The sequence below is a fragment of the Acipenser ruthenus genome, chromosome 2, assembly GCF_902713425.1.
Source record: "Acipenser ruthenus chromosome 2, fAciRut3.2 maternal haplotype, whole genome shotgun sequence".
NCBI lineage: Eukaryota > Metazoa > Chordata > Actinopteri > Acipenseriformes > Acipenseridae > Acipenser > Acipenser ruthenus.
Genome location: NC_081190.1, coordinates 57,266,334 through 57,293,878, shown reverse-complemented (window position 1 = coordinate 57,293,878; position 27,545 = coordinate 57,266,334). Strand labels below are relative to the sequence as shown.

The window sequence follows — 27,545 nt, the reverse complement described above, 5'->3', positions numbered from 1 at the left end:
TTTGAGATTTAAAAAGTCATCAGGATGTGAAGATTGAAACTGAAAAGTATTAGGAATATGTTAGTGAAGATAATTGTGATATCTCAGACCTGTACGAAGTAGCTTTTTAAGCTTCCACCTTGGATGTTTACATACAGTGGGGTGGGTGTGGGATAAGGGCCTATATTCATAAAATGTACCATCTCCTTTATCGTGGCAGTAATAGTGTTTAGCATTTCATCGGGTGATGCTTAAACACCATTTCCTGTCAAAAAGCATTATTCATCTCAGAGGTATGGGCATCCACACCTATCCTTACCTAGATTATTGGTTGCTGAGAGCTCCCTCCAGGGAAAAAGCCTTAGAACACAGGGACAAGACTTCTGCTTTTTCAGAACCTGGACCTACTGATCAATCAAGAAAAATCATCACTCTCCCCAGATCAATCTCTTGTTTTTCTGGGGGCCCAGTTCAATACACTAACAGGAAGAGTGTACCTCATGGAGGAGAGGGTGACCACAATTCGTCAACTGGCAAGTCACTTCAAAATAGGAGCGAGACCAAAAGCATTGCTGTTCCAGCAGTGTTTAGGACACATGGCAGCAGCAGCAGTTTCCCTGGTAAGGGACACAGGATTACACATGAGACATACATACTCCTTGCTTTGTGGAAACTTCCAGATTCCCTTCACATCAAGGTTACCCCAGGAGCAGCAACAGAAAGCAGTTGGTGGCGACTTTCACCCCGGGTGAGTATGGGTCTACCACTGTCTCCAAATCCCCCTACACTTCGTCTTCACACAGCCGTCTCCCTAATAGGGTGGGGAGCACACTTGTCAGAGGCTCAGGTTAAGGGCACCTGGGCACCAAGACACTTCCACATAAATCATCTGGAACTCCTGCCATCTTTTTAGCGCTGAGACACTTCAGCCCAGTTTTAAGAGGAAGGGAGATAAAAAGTTTTTACTGACAACACCAGATCTGCCACACTGGGTATTCAATACACTAGGCCATCCACAAATAGAGCTACATGCAACAACAGAAAACACTCAAAGGCCACTTTTCTGCTCCCGGTTTCATCAGGAAGCTGCCATGGCGGTCTGTCCATTTCGTGGTAAAGAATGTATGCTTCCACCCCCCCCCCCCCCGCCACTAATTCCATCAGTACTCAGAAAGGTAAGAACAGACAAGGCCAGCCTCATCTTGATAGCACCTTAATGGGCCAAGAGGTTTTGGTTTTCAGAAATCCTGGAAATGGCAGAGGGGGGGCCTGCACTTACCAGTGAGCTGCAATCTACTGTCCCAGAACAATGGGAAGATGCTCCACCTCAATCCAATTATAACTGACTGCCTGGAGGATGAACAGTGGCAGCAGTGTGGAGTAGTGGTTAGGGCTCTGGACTCTTGACCGGAGGGTTGTGGGTTTAATCCCAGGTGGGCAACACTGCTGCTGTACCCTTGAGCAAGGTACTTTACCTAGATTGCTCCAGTAAAAACACAACTGCATAAATGGGTAATTGTATGTAAAAATAATGTGTAAAAAAATAATGTAATTGTATGTAAAAATAATGTGATATCTTGTAACAATTGTAAGTCACCCTGGATATTATTATTATTATTTATTTCTTAACAGACTCCCTTATCCAGGGCGACTTACAGTGGTAAACAAAAATACATTTCAAGAATCACAATACAAGTAAGAGCAAGTACAAGTATATGACAAAATGACAATAAGAGTGTCTGCTAAGAAATAAATAAAAATAATAATAATAATAATAATAATAATAATAATAATAATAATAATAATAATAATAATAATAATAATAATAATAATAATAATAATGAACAGCAACTGTTAAAGGAACAAGGACTATTGGAGCAAGTAATAAACGTCCTTTTTGCAGCCAAAAAACCTTTCAATTTCCAGGCTTATACAGGCAAATGGAGAGAATTCGTCCTCTGGTGCAATTCAAAATCATTGAACCATACAGCAGTCTCTCTATCTGAGTTTGTATCCTACCTCAGTCACCTGCTTTATAAGGGTCCCTCTCTTTCCTCCATCAAGGTTTATATTGCTATATTCAAGGTTTATAAGGTTTATATTTCCAGCATTCTACCTGGCTGGGAAGGCCACCCGGTAGGTTCTCATCCTATGATATCTAGATTTATTAGGGGGATTAACCATCTAAGACCCTCAAGAACACACATTGTTCCGCAATGGAACCTCAGCGTAATAATTTGGAAACTCATGGGACCACCATTTGAACCCATGCCCACATGTGAACAGAAGTTTCTTACATGGAAAACAGCATTTTTAGTCCTTGTAACATCAGCAAGAAGAGTAGGTGAACTTCAAGCCCTGGTCATCGATGCACCATATTTCCAATTCCTTAAGGATAGAATTGTTTGCAGATCTAACCCTCAGTCTTCACCAAAGGTGGTAACTGAGTTTCATTTAGAACAAGTGATAACGTTTCCGGATTTTATTTGCAGCTGAAAGCGAGCAGCATTTGTAACACAGGTTACATACATTAACGTGTCATGTGTGATGCATTGCCGTTTACGGATTCTGACTCCTGAGATTAAAAGCTTTATAACCACAAAAGCAGATGGGCCTGGCTGTCTTGCACAGTGGTTAAGGCACTGCTTCCAGTGTGCGTGGTCGCCGGTTCAAACTCATCCTCGCTCTGTTACACACCCCACAAATCTCTCTGCGGTCAAATCTGGATACTGGATACCTTCTTTTATTACGTAATAAAAGAAAGTCCCTGGCAATGTCGCATTTCCCTGCTCTTCTGTGTTAACTGACGTGTTATTAATAGTAACAACATCATTTGAGCACCTGTGAGTTATACGTCACTTATCTATTTATTTCTATACACTGGGGTGGCCAGAGTTCCTCGTATAACTACACACGTCGGGTACGTAATTATTTCTTTTACTTTTTAATTTATTTTAAGGCAGGCTGTCTCCCTCAGCCATGCTTGCCTGGTCTTTGTTTACACTGGCGTTTTCCGCCAGCGTCACTGTGTATTCCCAAACATGGCCACCTGAATGCATAACCAAGCGCAGTACTTATGGGCCGAGCAATCCCCCAAGGGCCAACTCTCAGTCACTCAGAGAGAGGGAAAGCCAACACACCCTCTTCCCCACCTCTCCGTGCCACTGCCATAACTGACAAGCGGATCTACGAGGCTGCTGCCCCCTTCCTGCAGTACCACGCATGCGCCAGATAGTCAGCACAGATCTCGCCCGTTACAATACATCAAATAAATTTAAATACTTTTCTGTGTCAGATAAGTGGACTTGTGTGAACGGCAGGCATTTAAACATGTGCTGTATGTATTTTACCCTCAAAGGATAACAAGAAAGTGAAAAACCAGCTGTGGCAGTGTGCCCCACCCCTGTGTGTATTTTATGTTTATATATTGCATGTGGTGTATTAATGTTGGTGTATATGTATTGGTGCACGGGATATAAGGTGGGGTTATGTAGCACGAGTGATAGTTAAAACTTGAAACATTTAGTTAAGCACTCCTGGAAGGAGTTAGATTTTGTTTTGTATAAATAAATATACAGGCACTGCCCTGTTTAAAACCTACCTGTGCTTGTGGAGTGTTGTTCCTTTTACAAAAAAACAAGTGAAGACAGTCCTGCACCAGTGCATTATTTGTCAAGCAGTTTTGTCAAACAAATCTCTTAAGCCTGCAAAATTGAGATGCCATTTATCTACAAAGCATTCAGAATGTGAAAAAAATAAGTTTTTTAAACAAAAGAAACAGGAACTTTGCCTTCAGCAACTTTCAATGCGCAAAATGACATTCCTTGATGAACTGGTAGTGAAGACTCAAGCCCAGAAATCTCATTAAGTTAGGTACGTTATATAAATATACTTTATTTTCTACATGTACTTATACATATACACTTAAAAATTAGTTTCAATATGCGGTTGTGAAAAAATGTGTGGCAAGAGGTCCGTGGGAAAAATCCAAACACCAAGGTGGTCCCTACATTGAAAAAGGCTGGGAACCACTGATCTACAGGGTGATGCAAAACTGGCCATAGCTGTATATGTCTATTATGCAGATTTATATTTTTAACATAGGCTAATGTAATGTGTATGGAGAATACACTAATGTTATTTCAGCGCAATAAAATAACATCAGTGAGCACTGTAAATATGCGTGTGTGTGTGTGTGTGTGTGTGTGTGCAATTTATTTGTACTTTTTTTTAAGCTGACGTCTTGATATTTCAGACAAACTGTCTCCAGACATGTCCCGTATCCATAACAGGATGGTGTAAACAGACGGTGTATGCAATTGACGTCTTAAGTAGGGGACACAGCTCATTTGCATACCTGACAATTGGTTAGATACAATCTCTCTGTAATAAACCGTGATAATAAATCACATCTAAACCCATTACTGGCCAGTAAAATAACCAGGCAGTAGTTTTATAAATGACAGGTTAAATACTGCCCAGTTTTTTTTTTAATAGCCGGAAATTACCACCATCTTTTATGAATATGACCCAAGGTATTAGGTTTACAGGAATTCAAAGACTCCTTATTGATCTGCTTGGGTAAAGCTCCTAGTGTTATGACAAGCTATTTATATTTCACCTGAGGCTCTCAGATACATTTTTGCAACTCCATCCTCATAGCTGAAGTCCTCATAGCATAGGTTCCCTGCCTGTAGGAATGTATGTAAACCTATTTTCTCTAAAGGCACCTTAATTGCCAAGGTCAATAACATTTGCTCTGGCGGGTGCATGTAAAAGCCATGTCTTTGTGACCTTGATAATGGATGTGCTGGTTCCATTTAGAAGAAAACGCAACCTCAAAGTCAGTGTTTCCTCCATATCAGTGACTAAATAAGAGTGTATCTTGCACTTTATTATGTTGTATCTTGGAAGTATTGTAAAGCTATCGGTATAGTATTACTGTCTTTCTCTGGAGTCATCCAGCTGCTCAATAATAACTACCATGCTGTCTTTTCATATTACTATTCAGACAGTTCAGAAATGTATTATTCTCATATCATATGACTTGGTTTAAAACAGTCAATTAGTTCCCCTAGACTGGGTATGCAGAACAGGGCTTGATAAATGGTAATCTACTAAAAAAAGAGAGAAGTGTGTGATTAAGGCTCTTTAATTATAATTATAGTTAATTCACCACTTAATATTCACATTGCATTCTAATTTAGTTTTGTCATGAACTGTTGTTCGCAAATCAATTAAAATGTTAGTTTTTTTAATATTTATTTTTATTGTACTGTTTTATATTCATTTAAGGACTTTAACTACATCTTGGAAGATTTCCTTCGACTTCGCTACAGTGTCATCAGCAATCTTATAAGGTACAGCGTTTTATGATTTCCAATGGTTGCTGCTTTGAAACAAAAATCCCATTAAGAACATAAAAGCATATCTTAAATAACATCTACACCACCACTTGCAGTATAAGGAATACATTATCGACTAGCTTATATATTTCTTGGTAACACTTTAAAATAATGGCTGCAAATGCATATGCATTTCAATAAGAGTTTCATATGATTGCAGAGGAGTAACATCTGAATAACACATGTTTTATTGTTATTTTGTGATGATTTTTCTATACCTGAAGATAATAAACAAATCGTCACAAATTAATAATGAGTTCAAGTGGCACACCTCAGGGATGCATTGGAATGTTTGGGATTTTTTTGTTGCTTGTTTGTGGCAGTAACAGATTCATCTGGTTGTTTTTCCTATAAATTTCGCAAAAATGCCCAATTCAAAAGTTGCCTCAACCCAGCTACCCACCGATTAATGAGGGCCACACACTTCTGTTGACTGAGACCCAGATTCATAATTGTACAGTATATTGTATCTATATATCTATATCAGGATTTCATCACAGTTTTTCCAGTTGAGATTCTGTAACTATGGCCAAAACTACATTTGCGGGAACTATTGGCAATAATTGCAGTCTAACCAGAAAACCTACCTGCCAAGATCATATAACAACTGTTTTGATCTTGAAGGAGTCGACTTATTTAGCATGTGCATGGTATTAATATTGCACATTATGTCTATCTGTAATGACTTTTGGATTTATATATATATTGTGAAATGGTTGCACCACTCACAGGTTCGTGCCCCTTTAAAAATACGACTCAGGATGCAGGAAATTGATTTTTCTTGTGCAGTTGCGCTATATTTGAATAAACACAAAAATAAACAAAATACAAAACAAAACCTAACTCCGTTTGGAGCGCTTACCAAACAGGTATCTTTCCCTGACTAACTTGCAGGACGGCTAAGCCGTTTACCAGACACCAAACACAATCAAAAATCACACAAGCTTATCACAACACTTATTATTTTTTCTCTGGACTGCTCGGAAGCAGAGCACCTCTCTTCTGCTTCTTTCTACTCAGCAGCCTTGAGCAGACTGACTGCTCCTCTTAAATACCCTGCACCTGGTCCCAATTTAGCAATAGCTACCAGGTGCAGGGGATAATTAATAATAAAACAATTAACAAATGATTAACTAAAAGGCAAAACAATTAAACAAAAGGTGCATTTTCTCTTCAGAGAGGTTTTAACCCCCTCCCTGCTGTCTCACACAACCCGCTGTCTTACAATATATATATATATATATATATATATTTTAGCTCAAAGAGCCAGCTGCAACAGAATGTGTTAATAGAACTTAGAATTAGTTCATTAGGTATTTGGGGTTTGTAGGTTCCATTGAAGAATTCAGTTTGTGGGGAAGACCACACCTACCAAACAAGTATGGAAAATGCGCACAGGGCCAGTCTTATGTTCATATTGTTTAAACCCATTTTTAAGCTAAGCACTTTTTCTAAGCAAGGTTTTCTACAACAAATGCTTATGATTAACCTTGGACTGATGACCAAAGAAAGAAATGCTTTTTAACTGGAAACTTCCATCTCCTGAGTCTGATTTTGAAAGATTATATATTAAAGTTACAATTATAAAGATGTTACTATCCAGATAGAGTAAAAACAATGAAAAAAAGAAGAAAGAAGCATTGTTTTGTTACACACAGATTTTTTCTGTAAATGTCATTGTGAAGTACCAATAGTTTAAATATAATATGTGAGTGCTGTCAACTGAGCACAGATGTAACATTCTTCCTCAAACTGAAGGATGCCATCAAGTAGGTATGGAACAGTTTTACAGCCTATTTACTTTGCTCATGTTGGTGGTTAATTAGACATACTATTAATTAGTCATACTATTAATTAGTCATACTATTAAGCAGCCACTAGATGGTACTATGAAACCTATCACCATCAGTAATATCATTCAAATAGTGTACTCAACTGAGATCTTATCTTATCTCCACATTGTTTTTCTTGGTTTGTTCACAAAGGGGTCATTTTCATAAAAATGACCACGCCAGACAGTGCATTGAAGGAAGAATGATGTGAGATACCAGGGCAAAGCAGCTGTTAAAGAAAAACATTTAAGAATAATCAACATTTTTAAAAGACATTGAAAACAAATTTAAAAATAGACAACTAAATTATGCTAATTAGTAAACAATAATAGTAAACGTCTTTGCTGCATATCTGTATCTGATATTTAGTTTCCTTTTCAACAGAAAGCTTCCATTATTTTCTTCTTGGTCAGCTGACAAATTGGAGCTAGTTGCTAAAGGATCCATGCTACGTCACTACAGGTAGTTAACAACACTACTTCTATGTAATGCCGAAAATGAGCTTCTCCTGTCTGTTTATTTTCTGCTTTACTGAGAACAAAATACATTTGTGCAAGATAAATGATAACTACACTGTATGGTTACATTTGTTGTTTACTCTTTAGTTGCATCAACTCCATAAAAGAAGGAAACCTAGTAAATGTTACACATATCTTTGATGACAAATGTGAAGACATTGATCACTGACACGTTTGTCTTTTGGTAGTTTAAGATGTAGAAGTTGCATTGTAGTATTTCCATATTCTTCTGAAATGTTGTTTTGAAGTTGTTTTTAATATGTGGATTAAACAACATTCCATTAGTATCTGCACAGATATTTTAAGATATCTCTAAGTCATTTCCAAAATATCTCTAAATATTTGAAGATATCTCTAAATCATTTTAAGATATCTCTAACACATTTAGAGATATCTTTAAATGATTTCCAGATATCTTTAAATGGAGCTTTAAATGAGATATCTAAAATGCATTTTCAGATATCTTTAAATCATTTAGAGATATCTCTAAATAACTTCCCATTCAAAACATAACACATTTTCATAGGAAGTCATTTAGAGATACCTTGAAATTACTCTAAATGACAGTTTGGTGTACTATGCTAGCAAAACATTATTTAAAGATATATGTAAATCAATTTAAGATATCTCGGTTTCATTTTTTAGATATTGCAATAGGAAATTAAGATTAAATCGCAAATGCTCCAAAAAACAACCCTTTTCTTTTGCATGGCAACAAGTTTGAAAGCCGTACAATATGTTCATGAGACTTCAGCAGTAAAAGTCCCATTTGTGACGCTCAACTTTCAACAAAAACTAAGTACCAAGCAGTTATTTATTAACAACTGAGATCTACGGAAAGTAGCCCTGGGCAAGCTTATTTGACCAAATTGAAATATTATTATTATTATTATTATTATTATTATTATTATTATTATGAACAACAACAACAATAATAATATGATGGGTTAAGAGACTTCTTTTTCAGTATGTTTTTGTTTTGTGTTTACTTTAATGTGATTTATTCAAAGTGTAAAATTATTGCCATTTAATTGTTTTATAAGCAAAAACAATATTGAAGCTACTACTAATTAAACAAAAATGCAGCCCTTTGCATAATAATAATAATAATAATAATAATAATAATAATAATAATAATAACAAAGCCTTTTGCAAAGCATAGAAAGATGTTTTATCCTTTACACTTTTGCTATTTTTATGTTTAGTGATCGGATTGCTTAAGCTTAGACTTCTCAGTCCCTTAGCAGTAAGATAAACTGCAATTTATGTTACACTAGTCTTGAGCAGTATATATCATATGGCAAGCCAAATTATCATTTAAAAATATCTCAGATTGCATTTTAAGATACCTTTAAATATTTAGAGAGATCTATGAATTAAATATGAGATATCTGTAAATAAACCCCTTTTGAAGGTATCTTAATTTCATTTTGAGATATCTGAAAACGAAACAAAGATATCTCAAACTGATTTAAATATATCTTTAAATAATGTTTAAATAGTGTTTTGCTACCATGATATGCCAAACTGTCACTTATTTAGGAATTTATTTCGAGATATCCCTAAATGATTTAGAGATAAATGAAAATGATTTAAATATATCTCAAAAACATTTTGAGATATCTTAAAATTAATTAAAGATATCTCAAAATGCATTTTAGATATCCCATTTAAAACTCCATTTAAAGATATCAGGAAATAATTTTGAGATATATCTAAATGTATTTTAGACATCTTAATGATTTAGAGACATCTTTTAAATATTTAAAGATATCTTCAAATGTTTAGAAATATCTGGAAATGATTTAGATATATTTAGAGATATCTAGACATTAATTTGAGATATCTCTAAATGATAATTTGGCTTGCCATACTATCATGGGTACCTACTTACTAAGAACACAAAGTCAAGTTTGTACCCCAAAATGTATTAAATGAGCATAGCTGGCAATTCATGCCAGTGGTCTTCTATATATTATTGCTGTGGGCTACCAACCTCAGTAACAGGCTTTAGCGACCGTGTATAGAGTTGAAGTAAAATCTCTTCAACATAAGTCATAGCGCAAGATTTGTTCCACAAGAACAAAAAAAACAAAAAAGAAAAAAAAACAAACTATTCAACAGAACAAAAGTTTAAAACAATGCCTGGGTGGATTAGCATCTATTGAGGAATTTGTTGAAAGCCTTGCACAGTCCCTGTGGAATTCAGATTCAGGTATTATTATTATTATTATTATTATTATTATTATTATTATTATTATTATTATTATTATTATTAAAAACATGATGTAGTGGGGAACATGGGTGAGTAGGGTAGCCTATTGTAGGGCAGCAGTGTGGAGTAGTGGTTAGGGCTCTGGACTCTTGACTGGAGGGTTGTGGGTTCAATCCCCAGTGGGGACACTGCTGCTGTACCCTTGAGCAAGGTACTTTACCTAGATTGCTCCAGTAAAAACCCAACTGTATAAATGGGCAATTGTATGTAAAAATAATGTGATATCTTGTAACAATTGTAAGTCGCCCTGGATAAGGGCGTCAGCTAAGAAATAAATAATAATAATAAATAATAATAATTTACTACCGGTATTCTGAAAATGTACTGTACTAAACATTTGGACTGGATATTTTTTATATGATTAATGTAAAGTGCTGAGTTTTAGCTCCGTTCGTTGACTAGCACAATGATCAGAATTGCTGTAGGAAAAACCATATTTATTATGTTCGTGTGTAATGTGTATATAAATATATATGCAGTCAAATAAAGTTCAGTAAATAACGTATGATAGTGCAAAATGCTCTCTTCTGGAATTTCTTTTTTTTTTGGTGTCTGTGTAAAGAAAGTTTTTGTTTTGTTTCTTTCTCTTTTTTATTTAATCTTTTTGGTGGCCAAATGAGACAGGCTACACTTGTGGTTCTTCAACACAACCTAAAAAACTAATTGTAAACCCAGTTTAAGAAAGCTGCACAATGGCCAAATTGGAACGCTGACAGACACATTTAAATTAATTATTAGTTTGTTAAATATACCCTCCAGTATTTTATTATTAATAGGGTAATTTCCATTGGAATGACAATTTCTCTCCCTAAAAGAAATCTACATGTTAATCCAAATTGATGAAACGGTACTACCAAAATAGCGTGCCAAAAAGGGGAGATTTATTGCCATGATGTAAACAGCGCCATTCAGGCAGTTGGATCCTGGATTATAAAGGCAGAATGTCAGGAATTTTATATTATGTACAATCACTAATGAATTTACCTTCACCCACATTATACTATATACTTTATTTGTTTTAGAAAGAATTAAAAAAATCAACAACCATCTTTAAAAGTTTTATGACTATGAAAAATGTGTTCATGAAAACCGCACATAAAATATCTATAATTACAAGGGGTTATTGGCAGGTTTATATTTACAGCGCAGTTCCTGTAAAGATCTTAGCGCTGAAGAGCTTCAAATTTATTGCTGGCATAAGATATTATAAAGCTTCAGGTGATTGGAACTGGATTTTCCAGCTTACTGGATTTTTCATTGACGTCTTAAGCTCCAGTTATTAATAACACAGTCATAGAAGTAACAGACAAAAACAAAAAAGCAATCAACAAACCCTCCTGCATCTACTGACTCCATTGAGCTGTTGAGATTGTTAAGAACCGTACTACTGATTCAAAAGGGAAATTAGTTTAAAAGACATATTAAAGGTCTTGAGTATCAGAATCACAGCATCAGTGACTTTTTAAATGACATAATTTCTTTTTTTGAAAGGTCTGGAGCTCTTGTTGTCCCAAATATCTTGATCTCATCCTTCATTGTGGTTGTCAAATCTGTAAGTACTGTATATGTGCTTAGTAAAAGTCATAGTTGTAAAGTATAAGGGCAATGTGTTAAACATGTATACAAATAAATTCAAATAAAGTGCTGTGAAGTGCAGGGGACAAAACACCATAAAAATACTCCTTGGATGTATCAAGTATGTATCAAAATAATACCTCTGGGAAAAAAAAGAATAATATTTTGGCCAAACAACTTTTTCAAACATAATATGTAGCAGACTATGGTCTCTGTTCAAATGATCTAAACAGTGGCAGAGCTACAGTAAGCACTGGTACCACTGTTCAAATCAAACATTAAACAGTGCTTGGTCTGAATCTATTACAGTCTTTAACAATGTTTAAAACTTAAGGAAGGATTCTATTTAAATGTTTTGAAATGTGTGTTCTACTAGTGTAATGGCATTGTGTGGCAAATGACCATCCTGCCTTATATCCTGTTCTGCTGTATAAAAGGCCCTTTTTTAAAACATGTATAAATGAAAGACAAATGAAAAATTCCTAATAAATCAATTATATTAAGTTAGGACCAGAAAAAAATATATAGATGTTTTACCGTTAGAATTATATTTTTCCTCTCTTTAAATGTGTCCATTACTGAATCTGGAAAAATACAATCAAAAACATTTACAGTACATTTAAATTGTTGCTTTCCCATGTCCTAATGGGGACTTGGAGTAGTTTGTACATGCCATGACTACATTCATTCCACACCTTTTAAATGTTACTTTTAGTTACTAGTTCAAGAGAGCACAGGTCACATCCTCTAATGTCACTGAAAAAGCTTTAGAGTGAAATACAGTATGTATCTGTACAGTCTCCCAGGGTTTAGTCTTCATTATATGATGGTGTGACAGGATTGCCGAGTAGTGACATTCTCAGACCAGAAAGCTGACACAGAGAGACACACAGGCAGGTACTACGGGTGAAAGTGCTCTGGTGTGCCATTTTTATTGAAAACAAAAATAAAATAAATATTTAGACAAAAACACTGCTCACAGAGCGAAATAAAAAGTTCAAACAAAAACAAATCACAAACACTGACACCAACCAAATACCGTGCTGGTCTGCCCAGCATGAGTAGCAATTGCTTGCTTTCTTACTTTCACTTTCGTTTTTTTCCCATCTCTCTCACACACACGTTCCTCCTCTCGAACACCCACCTCAAACACACAAACATACAGGTTTATATACACGTGGCCATCTCTGAATTAACAGCCAATTAATTCATTCGGAGACGGACACATTCTTTACGGAAGTTTTAGTTTGCAAGGCCGACAGTCAATAATCACTGACTGCCGACCACGCATTCTCACTAGCTGTCTGGCAGAGATGAGCTGCTAACACCGCCTCTGCCAGACCATATTCAAATCAAACAATAACAATACATTTCTTTTAAAATCATAATACATCGTTTTTAAATGAAGACAAAATACATCCACCCGTTTAAACATAAATAACACACCAGGCAATAATACATTTCTTTTTACAGCAGGGTTTTGCCCTGGCCTCTCTAATTATATGCAGGGCTCTCTTCTGCTGCCCTGCTGCAGATGGTTTAAAAAAGTTATCACCTTTTCAAATCGAGGTTATCATTACTGTCAATATGTGCTTGCAGTTTTATGTGTTAAGTAGGCATATGTGCTCCGCCACAGTTGGACTGGTGGGTAGTCATATCACATATAATAGTTAGGTTTAAATGTAATATTTAAAGAGCACTCACACCAGAGGCAACATAGAAAATGATAATGTAATGAGAATAAAAATGAGTTGGAAACACAGTTTGGATGCAACTATATACACGCTTAGTAAATTAGTACGGTAGTGTGAGTTGGGAGTAGATATTTATATATTGGCACAACTGAATGACACATAATAAACATTCAACACTTAGATGCTTATCAGAGAATATGAATAGCATAACTGACAAGACTAATAGGATGGAGACTGTCCTGTGTTTATAATGTGGTTAATTGTTATATGGCATGCACTCAAGGACCCCTACGTTATGTTTTAGGGCCGTTGTCAGCTAGTGACACACCTGCGGATGCCTGGAGGGAGAGCTGCTGGGTCGTGTGATACACTCAGGATAAAGTCCTTGTCGTCGCTCCTACAGGACTTTCCGACTCTGTCCTTCATAGAAAACAAGATGACTCATATCAAAGAAGCTTTGCAAAGTAAAGTAGATAGGGAGAATGTTTAATTTACATGGCAATTAAAAGAGTTCTTATTAGCACTAGCAATAATACTTAATTTGCCAAATATACTGTATATTATTTTTTACATAAAGTTTAAGTTTACTAAGTAAGGACTTTGGAACATCAGGCCCCATGTGTCAGCACAATAAAAGGGACCTTATTAAAGTTTATCACAGTAAATTTGCATGGTCATTTTATAGTTTTTCCATAGTTATCCCATTGATTAGCTATGCACTTAACCTCAGTTTAACATGCAGAAGGCACAGGTGTCATTGTCCATCCATCAGCAGTCCAAAGCACCTTTGACCATTGTTCCATAGTCCAATTTCTGTGTTCTTGTGCATATTTTAGCCTTTTAGTCTTGTTCCCCTTTCTTAATAGAGGTGTTCTTACCACAGCACATCCTTTAAGTCCTGATTTCAAGAGTGACCTTCGTACTGTTGATTTTGATGGACAATGACACCTGTGCCTTCTGCCAGTTCTGTTGTCAATTCAACGCTTGTCTTCTTTCTATTCCTTAAGGAAATTATCTTCAAGTGTTGCTCATCCTTGTTAGACAGCTTTTTGGGTCTTCCAGTCCTGGGTTTGTCAATTAGAGACGATGTTTGTCTGTACTTGTTGATTATGCTTCGGATACCACACCTTGAAAATCAAGTGATGTGAGCTATTTCACTCAATGTTTTTCCTTCCTTATGCAAGTCAAGGTTGTTATAATAGTAGAAATCACTAGTGGAGGCTTTGAGTAAATTGTTGATGCAAATAATGCATCAGAGTAGAAAAATGCAACATGTCTAAGACTTTTGCACAGAAGTATATATAACAGTATATATATCAGCAGTATAAGGCAAAAGTGTGGCAGGGGCGAAATTACAAGCATTTTTTTGCCGAGGGAATACTTTTAATATTAGTAGATTACGTTTACAATTATGAATGCTTAGGTAGAGCACAACACGCAGTCACACCTAAAGAATCAGGAAGAGCAGTTAACATATTTATTGACTGGTGAAATACAATTCAAAGTTGCTGCAGTATGTCCACTGTTTTGTCATTTCAAATAAACAAACATTAAACTTTAAAGCTACAGTGTGCAGTGCAAAAGCACATGAAAAACCACAAATGTAGGTGAAAAACACTAGAATAAAAGGCTACATTTAAAAAATATATAAAAATGTTCGCTCCACTAAAATAAAGGTCTTTACATAATCTCTGTAAGTAAGAAATTAGTGTCCAGTGTGAAATAACAACACAAAATAATAAATTAACATCCAAAGTAGCACTATATAACATTAAAATGTTCAATACCAAAAAATGCCTGAGTTACATAACAAGCCCTTGGAGTGTCTAAAAAAAAAAAAAAAAAAAAGGACTAGTGTAACAGGAAAGCGTAATCAACCACAGTGTGGAGTCTGTATCTGAATCACTAATGCACAGAGCAACTACTTTTCCCCTGAGGCAATATTTGCACATGGTTATTAAAAATCGGAAATTAAAATTTTTTACTTTCAGCTAAAAGCTGGGGGTGGGTGGGCAGTGCCATCGTCCAAACCTGGGTGTTGATTCAGCACAATCCAGTATATATATGGGGTTTTCTTTGCCACATTCAGATTTGAACAGATGGGTTCAAAACAGGGAGGTGTACAAAACAAAATAACCAAAACAAAAGCCTAACTCCACCTAGGAGTGTTAACTAAACTTTGTCAAGCTCTACTAAATACACTGGATGGCTTTTACCAGTACCCAAACACGTGGTCTGTCCACACAGGTCTCTTCTCTGGCCTTAGCCTTAACACAGACCCAGATGGACATTTTAGACCTGGTTATTTACAAATTACAAGGAGGTGTCCCTCATTCTATTAGATCAATAAAACAATGAATCAATTAAACAATTAAACTATGTGCTGTGTAAAAACAGCCATAAAACACCCATTTATCAGTGTGCATTTATATATAAATTACGTTTCTAAGATTCTTAATGTATAATATTATAGTAGTATTGTGTAACTTTTTTAGCTGGAAGGAAATGTTTATGATAATGATAAATTCGTGCAGTTAACAGAGCAAATATGGAGCAATATTTATATGGATTCAATTAAGACATCTTTGATAATGAACAACTTTGTCACAACTCCTGGCACACATTTAACGAAAATATAGCAGCAACATTGTTTTGCATTGAAATACAGTATATAATTTAATCTTACTGAATGAATGAGGTTACAAAATGCTACAAAGAAAAGAAAGAACTAGTGAGAATTGGAGTTGTGTACTGTAGGAAATCATCCTCGAGTTCAAGGGTTTGATAGACTCATCAAGAAGAGGATAACCTGTTTTTGAGTAGTTCTCTGGTGATGGGTGTCACGAGTACTGATGTAAAACACATTGTAGTCATAGCAACAAGTACCAGTAGTTTTGGCATTCATGATGCCTGCGTTTTCAGTATTTTTTTATTCTTTTTTTCAGTAAGACAACATTGACAAATTATAAATGCATTATTACCCTCTGCTGTGGGGGGATAAAGTGGAGTGGGTATTCATTAAATAATCTATTCACACTTACAGTACATTTGCTTTTTGAAATTGAATGCTGGGGATGGTAAAATGAAAATACACTGGTGGTTTTCAGACTATAATATTGTTTGTATGCATGTAGACAACAGTTTAACAGGTATTTTTTTTTTAGGACCATCAACATCTAATTGCATTTTTTCTTCTGATCACGAAAGGGACATGAACAATAAACTACAAAAGAAAAAAAGACCAATGGTAAGACAAATTTAGTTTTTTCCAATAATAGTTAGTTTGTACGTGTGCACATATTTTTTTCATATCTACTATTAACAATGTTCTGAACAATAGTTAGCATACCTGGTTACACAATGAATGCTTAAAGAGTAATTAGCGAGGTATATATTTTTTTACATTTCCCTTACTATAGGTCTGGGGCCAACCACCTCTATTGTACAACATTATATGATATTTAAGGCTTGAAGTTTTGGGGTTTTATTTTTGATCACATGACGTCCCTTTAAACTTATTTTGAGACAATTCTGTTTCCTAATTAAACTCAGGAAAAGCTGCTAATTACAAAACAATGTCAGTTGTTTTTACCTTCATATCTTGACTGAGCCTGATTCTGTTTCGGCTTATTTTTATTTCAAACAGAGGTGGCAAATTAATTTAATCGCTCATCACTGATCCTAATTGTATTTCATTCTTGCAGTTTCACTCATTTAACAGAGTTGTCCTGACAGATTTTCTTTTCCTTTCCGCATAAAATACCCAGTACGGAATGTACACTGATAGCAAGACCATCATTAAAAGTCTCCTTGATTTTTATATCAATTAAAAAAATAATCTTAAACCCAGTCTAATTAACATAAAGGGAGGTAGAGATTTGGAAAATCAAAACCAAAAAGTTCAAGATCTAATTATATTTAATTTCCACATTTCTCATACATATTCAATCAATCAATCTTTATTTTATATAGCGCCTTTCATAGTGGACCCCCATACAAAGCGCTTTACAAGATGCAGTAACAACAAGAAAATCCATAATACTTTAAATACAGAGAAATGCATAATACATGATATACAGTAAAAAAAAAGGAAAGTGCATAATACATGATAGTAGCATAATACATGAAATAGTAGCAGCACCACAGCATCTAATAGCAGATATCAGGCTTAAAGAGCATGGAAAGCAAGAGAGAACAGGTGGGTCTTGAGGGTTGCTTTAAAGCGAGCGACGGTGGGAGCATCACGTACCAAAGCTGGGAGAGAGTTCGAAAGAGTCTCCAAGTGTGGTGCACTTTTGCTTGGGGATAACAAGCAGGCCAGAGTCGGAGGACCTCAGCCTGCGGGCAGGGACATAGCGGGTCAGCAGGTTGAGGACGTACTTGGGACCTGTGTGATGAAGGGCATTATATAGTGAACTTTACAGGTAGCCAGTGGAGCTGGGCAAGACACAGGGGTGATGTGATCACGTTTTTTACATCTGGTAAGGATCCAGGCAGCAGCATTCTAATTTAGCTTGCTGTCAAACTGTGTTTTTATTTCTATGTCTTTTTATAATAGCATATGAACAGAATTTTGCTAGCTGCATGCTAATGAATTAAACTGGTGCCACAGGTGAACGTGGACTGTTGGATGGGGAGGTGTGGAATAAAAGCAGACAGAAGATGGTTGGTCATACCTGTACATGGTGCCTTTCATCTCCGGGTCATTGGTTGAATGCTATATTGTCCCATAATAATAAGTTGTGTTTTTATATCACTGCCATTTTAATAATGCAGTCTTTGTTGCTTCATATCACTTGGGGCTATCTGTATCTAATATGCCATTCTGTCAGGTGATGACATTGATATGCTAAAGACAAACATCATAATGAAGATAGATAAAGGAAAGGTATTGAAGAGATGATGTTTTAACATGCATCTGTTTTGTGAAATTTCTCCTTTATACTGTGAAGTGACACCAACACACTGTAGTCTTCCACATTACGGGTTCCTACAGTACCTCTTACTTATTTAATGCACTGTATGGGTTTTAAAACATCTTCAACAAAGATAAGTTCAACAAAGTCTTTATTCAATTGTTTCAACAGAGTAGTTTTTTTCCAAAAAGTAGAAGTCTCCACTGCATTACGGTACAATGAATGCAAAGCACTGGGTGTCCTTCAACGGCACAGAGAATCACAAAGGGCCTTCTCAAAGCAATTAATTTTTATACAGGCAATAAAACAAGCATTCATTAACATACAGCCTATTACATACCACTAACATCCCAGACTTACCCAATAATAGCTAACTAATTTCCATTCTTTACTCTAAAATTGGTTCTAACAAGTTTCCTTTTATGAGACCTTTAAACATATTGCAGTGTGTTTTATAACTTTATGGAGAGGCACTTGGCCAGACTAGAAAGTGCTTTTAGAATTTTATGGCATCATATAAACTTCTCCACTCACAGGCTGCTGCAGAATGGCACACAGGGACTACTTTAAACTGGGAGAGGAAATTTAGCACAAATATACATACCAATTTCACCTACATGTACACTCTTCAATATTGATCAGCTATTTTTGCTGCTTTTCCAACTGCACCTTGAAACTGTAAGTGTCAAACTGGAGCTGCCCTCCTTGCCAATTGCAGTGTGCAGTACAGTTTGCGATGGTATGTTAGACAAGGTCAGAGATTGCCGATATCGATTACACTTTTGCAGAATCCCCATATATGTGCGTGAATATGTCTCAGATGTGTAATTGTTAATTGAAAACCCCTTTGTTCCTGGGCTTGGATTAATCAATCAATCAATCAAATGTATTTTGTATAGCGCCTTTCATGCCAAGGCATACCAAAGTGCTTCACATTACAAACAAATATACTATAGAATAATATAATATAATATAATATAATATAATATAATATAATATAAAATATCCAAAAACATCCAAAAACAAATGGGGAAAAAAATTAAAAAAACAAAATACATAATAACAAAATTCTAAAATAGGCCATCCCAATCTACAAAAAGGCCTCTGCTTAAAGATGTGTTTTAAGCTTTGATTTAAATGCTATTATTGAGTCAGCTTTACAGATGTAGGCCTAGATCTTTAATGATCTTACTAACTAACAAATAAACAAAGTGCCTGACACCCTTGGTTAATTAAGGCAAATCAATAATTGGAAAATGGTGGTGTTAATTAAGGTGGTGTTCTACTTGTTTAATAGGAGATGAGCCCAATTATTATTTACCTCACTGTTGTTGGTCCAAATTCTGATCCTGCTGAATCTGTTACACTGCTGTGACCAGGTTTAGGAGCTTTCCACACCTTGGGGATGACAAACTGATCTTTTCTGATATGCCTTCCGAGCTGTTAATGTGGAAATGCATTATAGAGATTGTCTGTGATGAAATTTGCAGAAGTTGTAGAACCTTTCTCACCAGAGCATAATCACAAAAGAATATACTCTGGGGCTCCTGAGTGGTGCATCCAGTAAAGGTGCTCCACGTGGAGTGCAGGATGCGCTCTATAGTCTGGACGTCGCCAGTTCGAGTCCAGGCTATTCCTTTGCCGATCGAGGATGGGAGCTTCCAGGGGGCGGCGCTCAATTGGCCGAGCGCCGCCCGGGGGGAGGGAGGGCTAGGTTGGCCAGGGTGTCCTCGGCTCACCGCGCACCAGCGACCCCTGTAGTCTGGCCGGGCGCCTGCGGGTCTGCCTGTAAGCTGCCTGAGAGCTGCGTTGTCCTCCGACGCTGTAGCTCTTGGGTGGCTGCATGGTGAGTCCGCAGTGTGAAAAAAAGCGGTCAACTGATGGCACGCACTTCGGAGGACAGCGTGTGTTCGTCAGCACAGGGGTGGTAGCTGTGAGCTAAGCCTAAAAATAATTGGCCATTTTAAATTGGGAGAAAATAATTGGCAACGGCTAAATTTATTAAAAATAAATAAATAAATAAATAAATAAATAAATAAATAAACAATATACTCTGATGTCAACCCTTGCCTTTTACTGTGATTTAATTGCAATTGGTGCAGTCTAAAATCCCAGAGGGGAAGCAGGGTCTTGCAACAAGCTCTAGTTATCAATTATTACCAGGTTACTGCCTGCCTTTTAACAACTGACAAAGGAAAAAGGCCATAATACAGTTATCAAAATAATGTTTTTTGACAACAGTGGTTCAACACTGCATTATGAAAAGCTTGTTAAATCCAACACTGTGTGCTAAAACAGGTGATAAACATACAGCATGCAATTTGCTAAAATAATTGAGATGGATTCACATTTTTCTTTAACCCCTTGGCAGACAGCTGTGACTCCATCAAGACCCAGTGCAAACCTGAGAGGCTTCTGTGAAAGGGAACATGCAGGTAAGTAAGCATTGTTATCAGTGTTTCCACTGAAAAGTCAAAGAAAATAAAAGTTTCTGCTCATTTAAAATTCAAAAATGCTGTGCACATTATCAGCAAAAATGGGTTTCCATTAAATACCATTTCTATCATATAAACTGGTCACCGTGATGACACCATGGGCAGGGGTTAATCGCAAGAAAAAAAGAAATACATTAAGAAAATTGTTCGCTAGGCCATTTCAGTTGCTTTCCTCTACTTGAAACACACAACATTATTCGTATTTTTAGCGAATATCCCTTGTTTAGAAAGATAGAGGGTATTAATGCTTGTGACGGAGTAGCCGTCTGCCGTGTGGGTGCGTGTATTCACTGCTGAGTGACAGTCAGGAAAGCGAGACAGAGGTTGAAGTGGATACGCCCCGCAGGTGAACAGGATTTATTTACATATCAACACACTGAACAGCTCACGTGACACTACCAGCAATGGTAGCGCACGGAGCACATACAACACAGTGTACGAAACTTTGGTAGGGTCTGCAATATCTGAACTAATCTTCTCTGTTCAATAATAAACTAACGTTACTGAAGAGGTATGTGGATATGTGACGGGCGGATATGTGAGGGACGGTACGTGATGGATTACTATATTTATTTTTACTTGCTAAATGTTTCCTTTTTTTTTGACTCGCATCCGCTCACTCTCTTTACGACCCATAGCCAAGCTGCTTGTTGGATCACAGGCAGAAAGACAGAAGTTCTACCAGTAGGAAATACAATAAGTCAACAGTAAGGAACTCAAACTCTCCAACTCTCCATCCTCAACATTTTGTAGCTTATATGTAGTAATATGTAGGAATCCAATTAAAGATTGTGGTGCCGACTATAGCAATTCTATAATTTAGTAAGAGATAGAAAGACTCTTTGGAGTAAGATAACAGAACTTTGATTCTGGAAGCAGCTATGTAACAAGATATTTTCCCCCATTCCCACCAGTACTGGCTGATGAGACAGAGTCAAAGTTTAATATAATAGCTTTTATGAAACAAATCATCATTGAGTACCACTGGGGTGCTTGTTACAAAGTGCTTCCAAGGCAAGGTATTCCTTTTCCTGTCTGAATTAAAAATATAATAAAGCAAACATGCAAACCTTAGTGAAATCAATATACAACCTGGTTATATTTTAAATGAAGCTTCAATTATAAAACAGATGGCACGTATACCGCATTATGATTCATTGTGAAAATATGATGCATTGCTTTAAATCTAATTTTTCATATGAAAATATAATCAAGTGTTGTTTTTTTTTTAGCTAATCAACCTTATTGTTATGTAAATGACTCCATCGCCAATGAAATTGCTGTTTATTGTTATTATTATTATGAACCCACTTTTTAAAACACCCCTGCACAGAACTATTTTATTTGATTGCAATCTATGGGCTGGGAGTTAGTTAGCCCCCCCCCCCCAGCCTCAAGATTGCAATCAGATCACAAAGTTATGAATCAGATGATGTGCTATTATTAACAGACTGGGGGTGCTTGTAACAGGATTGTTTATTAGGACTTTTCAGCTAATGCAGTGTGTAGTTAGACTATATAATTCAAATTGTTTCATTCATTAAGTTACACTTTATACTGTAACTGACAGTGTATGCTGTTTGAATAAAGAAGCAAAACAAGTGAGAAGTTATATCTGAGACTGAAATCCATACAACTAGTTTCACAGACCCTGACCTCAGACTACCTTACAAAGGGTTTTTTTTTTTTTACTGATTGAGTTATTCTACTAGCAGAAGCATTAGCAGAATCAAAAGATTGTTCAGTCAGCATGGTGGATTCTTGGATGATGTACAGCCCCCAGCAGCTGGTCACAGAGTGTCTTATCAAATGAGGGAAAGTTAGGCTGTTCATGGTGGCAATGCCATACTGTGGTTTTCGGATTTTTGTGCCTGTGTAAAACGCGTTCCGATGCATTCCACTCAGTTTTTGTCATTCATGTAATGAGTTTGTTGTATTACACGCTCCTATGGATAACTCACACTGTTTCAGCGACTTGGGTATCAGTTCATAACACTACATTCATCTGCATACTTCACACAGATACAAGCAGTAAACAGTAGACTACTACTCAGCGCAAGAAACAACAGATCAAGTTCAAAGCCTGCAACACACTATAGAGGACTTTTTTTATTTCTATATCAACAAAATAAGTTAGAAACATATTTAGCTTAAAAAATAATAATAATTTGGAATGATTAGTAAGGCTACATTTATTTTCAATGTGATCCCTTTGTCATGATCCATCTCTCTCCCTGCACAGGTAACATTAAATGTGACTACTGGTTGAGCTTATTATTATTATCTTTTTTTAATTTTGTATTTAGTATTACATGACAAATACAATCTGGTTAACTGAAGCAGGTACACTGTAAATTGTATTATCGCATTTGAAAACAAGTAAAATATCATAAATATCTTTGGGAAGAGCTTATACATTTCTAGAGTACGTTGATATGTTGCAGAATTCAAAACACAAGCTTGTTGAATTTCACAATAGAATAAGCTTATTGGTGAAAGGATTGTCCTTTTTCTTATCACATAGCTGTTCTTAAGTCCTTTTTTCTAGCATTGCTGGTAAAATAATTAAATAAAGCATTTAAAAAAAATCCTTATTTCACTTATCGTCCAATGTAATGGAAGTTACATTAAGATGAGGTTATGTAATCAAAACACTATTACTTCTAATCATTTAATATTAAAAAAAAACATTATATTTAATAATTGTATTAAACTTTTTTCTTAAATACTTTAACAGGTCTGTCATTTTTATTTAGGCTGGCAAAATAATGTCACAAAAGTCACGTCTACACAGCTGTATCTTTGTTCATATGGATATGTGACAGGTGGCTTGCAATGTGCAGGTGTAGTTGGTGCAGTGCTCAGGAATAACACACAAAAAAAAGTTAAAGTTCAATCAAATATCACCTTTATTTGGCTGGGTTGCATGTCAATAACACTTAAATAATAAGCACGGGTGCTACACAGCAATGTGTATCGCTCCGTGCAAAACTAGGGTTTCAGTAACAATAAGTAGTAAACAATAAGACACTAATAACTAACACACACCACAGACACGGTCACTTCTACAGATAGTGAGTGCTTTTGTGCAGGTGTGGTGAAAGACAACAGTTTGTGAAACAGTAGTGCAGTGCAGTCCGGGTTTGGTGCTGGCTTGTAGCGACAGCTCCCGGTTAGTGTTTAGCCGTCTAACAATGAAATGACAAAACAGTTAGAACAACAAACACAAAACACTCACAATAATAAATTACTTCCATCTCCTATATGGGTCCTTTCGGTAACCACATCAAAAAAGGAACAGATTACATCATTACATCCCCTACTATACCTTCAGTCACGTCCCCTGCGATAGCTAGTTCAATCACGTCTCCTGCAATCCATGACTGACACTTCAAGTACCGCATTAGGGCGATGACTTCTGGCATTGTGACTCTGCCCCCTTACTGGATGGCCGGGTTCCGACTGACCCTGGAATGAACTGCCAAACCATCCAGTCCGGGGCACGCTGTTCCTGTTATACAGCGCCATCACAGGTCGGGAGGGAGATTGTTGACTCGGATTCATTCGCTGTCTGTCACATATCCCCCCGCTCAGAGTGGAGCCGAAGGAACACTCAGCGGAATTTACTTTCCCTGTTACACCCCCCTCCCGGGAAAAGTAATCTGCATTTTGGTGATCTTTCCCTGCACGGTGTGTCATAAAATACATAAAGGGTTGCTGGGACAAGACTGCCCCTAGACCAACATCCGAAGCATCAGTGTGGAGGATGAATTCCTTATCAAAATCTGGTGTGATAAGGGTAGGGGCTTGGCAGAGTTTTTTGCTTAATGATATCAACTGCCCCCTGACATTCTTCTGTCCATCTAATTGAATTTGGTGCACTCTGAGGTTCACTAGAGGGTTGACCACTGTAGCATACACAGGGATAAGTCGTCTGTAATAACCATCCAACCCCAAGAGAGACCTCACCTGGGACTTGGTTTTCAGGATTGCCGCATCCATCAAAGCCTGGACTTTGGTGGCGAAGGGTTTCACCTGCCCATGTCCCATAATAAACCCTAAATATTGCGTTTCTATTTTGGCAAATGCACATTTACCCAAGTTGGTTGTCAGCCGGGCTACCCTCAGAGACGGCCGCGAGCCTAGCCAGATGCTCTCGCCAGGTGGCGCTGTAGATAACCACATCATCAATATACGCTGCTGCATACTCATGATGTGGGTGTAAGACCTGGTCCATTAGTCTCTGAAAGGCAGCGGTTGTACCATGTAGCCCAAACGGCATGGTTATGAAATTAAACAGATCATCAGGGGTAGAAGATGCAGTTTTCTCCTGTGAACTGCGGGTTAAGGGGATCTGCCAGTATCCCTTCGTCAGGTCCAAAGTCGAGATGAACCTCGCCGTTCCCAGTCTGTCGAGAAGCTCATCGACCCGAGGCATGGGGTACGCATCGAACTTGGCAATAGCGTTTACCTTATGGAAATCAACGCAGAAGCGGTTGGTCTCGTCCTTTTTGGCGACTATCACAAGACTGCACCACTCGCTCCTGCCATCTAAAGGGGTACTTAAAAGTATTACAATTCATATCAAACCTTACATGAGTGTTCTACTACCATACACTTTTTTAAAGAATAAGAAAGTATAAGTTTGTTTTTGTTATTATGAGTGTGTATTTACTGACAGTATGGATGCCACTGAATTGTGTTCTGATAAAGGAAAACCGCTGTAAACAGTTCCTCATGTACAGCTAAATTAAATGCCAGAAGTAGCACTACTTAATTTTACATACATCATTCAATTAATTTAGGTATGATTAAAACAGAAGCTCATCTAAAGAAAAAGTGCACACAATGTATAATACTATGGAACACCTAAAGGGACATGGAGGGAATTAAAAAAAGGTTAGTATCTTGTGCACACGACTTCTCTCGTGAGCAGGAGTTAATATTTTGCTGACTGCAGCAGACACCTGGTGTTATTGATGGATAGTTTAGGAGACAATCACCGTATTTTCCTCATGGCATAACAACTATGCAAAACTGGTGCTCTTTTTAGACTCTATTTTAACGTAAATACATTATTTATTGCATGCAATTGTATTCTCTTACTGTCTGGAACATTTCACCCAGTTACAAAAGCAAATGTGAAAGGAGCAATTTGAGTCATGATTCAGGATTTGTGACTGAATTATCTCGATTTCCCATCATGAAGAAAAATATGCACATTTATGTCCTTTATATTATACAGTAGGCTACTTCTTACAACAGTTCATAGCTCCTGAAGACTAACTTGAATAGAAAGCTATTTTACCCTATCTTTATAATAGGGAGTAAATTGAGTCATGTCTTTGAGAGTTATTTTTGGGACCGACACATTGATGGTCGAGCCTGATCCTGCCTTTGTTCTCAGAAAGTGGTTGCAACTGCAACGCAAAATGATGGCTCATTGTGACCAAGTGGGTAAGTGTGTGCAGGTGAAAGCAATGCAGCTGTGCAGAAGAAACAGACAGACAACGAGATTCAGGTGCAATGGTGTTTAATGATCTTGTTTTTCCAAAGCCTGATGGCAAAACAAACAGTAAACAATAATGATAGAAAGTAATACAGTGGCATGTATTACTTTACTTATAATCCCTGGGTTTGACCCTCAACCAAAAGTCCCGTTCTTTATACACCCACACGTAACACAAAACACATACACAAGTCCTTTAATGAGTGAATTAGTGCTCGTGGTATAAATACAGTTCTTCGTGGAACAAGTGGTGATGTTGTCTGGTTTGGTGCTGGCCTTTGGCGACAGCTCCTGATCGTGTTAGCTGTCTAAACAACAAAGAAACAGGTTTTTAACAAGACAGTACAAACAAACAAAACACTCATGTTTTTCACTGTTCTCCTTTTTAGGCTTTCTCTAACCAATTAATAACTTCACTACGTCCCCTTTATTCATACCATCACCCATGACCCCTTGGTCAACGAGCGCATCTGCTCCTCCAATCCGCGGATGCCACGCCATTTCCCAACCGGGTCATTGAGTTTGTGTACCGTAGCTCCGCCCCCCTTTCTAGATGGCCGATTTCCACCTAACCCTATGAATAAACTGTCGTGCCATTTAGTCCAGGGTACTCTGTTCCCTTTACACAGCGCCCTCACAGGTCGGGAGGGAGATCCAACACCAAGAATCATTCGATCTCTATCACACTCATCTTCCAAAATGACAGTATTGCAAAGACTGAGAAAGAAATTACAAAATAAGAGAAAGTCAAACGAGGCTACCACAATCTCTTACAAGTATTAAGCACTAACTCGTGCTCCAGTGGAGGCTGGTGGCCAACATTTTTGCAGGTGGGGGGGTGAGGTCTGGGGGGGTTGTGCCCAGGGGGCCAACCTCAGTAGCAGAAGCACTGTCACTGTCTGTTTCTCGTTGGAAGCGATATAAAAAGTTTGCTCTGCGATGTCTTATTGTGGCAAATTTTTCGATTACTTTATTGTTAAAGTCAGGAATGTCAGCCATCATGTCTTTTTCAATTGATAACATGGCTAGAGCATTTAATTGTTCGGTTTTCATACTATTTCTCAAGAAGGTTTTTATCCGCTTCAGTGTTGAGAAACATCTCTCTGACTCTGCTGTAGTTATCGGAGTGGTAATAACTATCTTCAGTAGTTTTGACATCTCCTGAAATGTTCTGTCCAGGTTGTTATATATCATCAGTTCAAGCATACTTAATGCATTTTCAACATTTTTTAAATCTTCTGTTTCATACACTGTTTGTAAGTCAATGCATAAGGAAGTCTTACTAAACTTTGGATATGCTTGAACCATTTCCTCTCATACACCGTCTGGGAAAACTACTTGATATTC

At 37.0% G+C, this 27,545-nt stretch overlaps 1 protein-coding gene across 2 annotated transcripts in view; it reads left to right on the top strand.

Annotated features, from left to right (window-relative positions):
- Positions 1 to 27,545, top strand: part of LOC117409143 (cyclic nucleotide-binding domain-containing protein 2-like) — a 50,955-nt gene that overhangs the window by 8,350 nt on the left and 15,060 nt on the right. For both annotated transcript variants that reach the window (XM_058997741.1, XM_034014777.2), the window contains exons 8-13: positions 5,275 to 5,339; positions 7,601 to 7,678; positions 11,501 to 11,561; positions 13,583 to 13,742; positions 16,443 to 16,525; positions 20,566 to 20,629. In XM_058997741.1, coding sequence (XP_058853724.1) covers positions 5,275 to 5,339; positions 7,601 to 7,678; positions 11,501 to 11,561; positions 13,583 to 13,742; positions 16,443 to 16,525; positions 20,566 to 20,629 — 511 coding nt within the window. The remainder of the gene's footprint in view (positions 1 to 5,274; positions 5,340 to 7,600; positions 7,679 to 11,500; positions 11,562 to 13,582; positions 13,743 to 16,442; positions 16,526 to 20,565; positions 20,630 to 27,545) is intronic.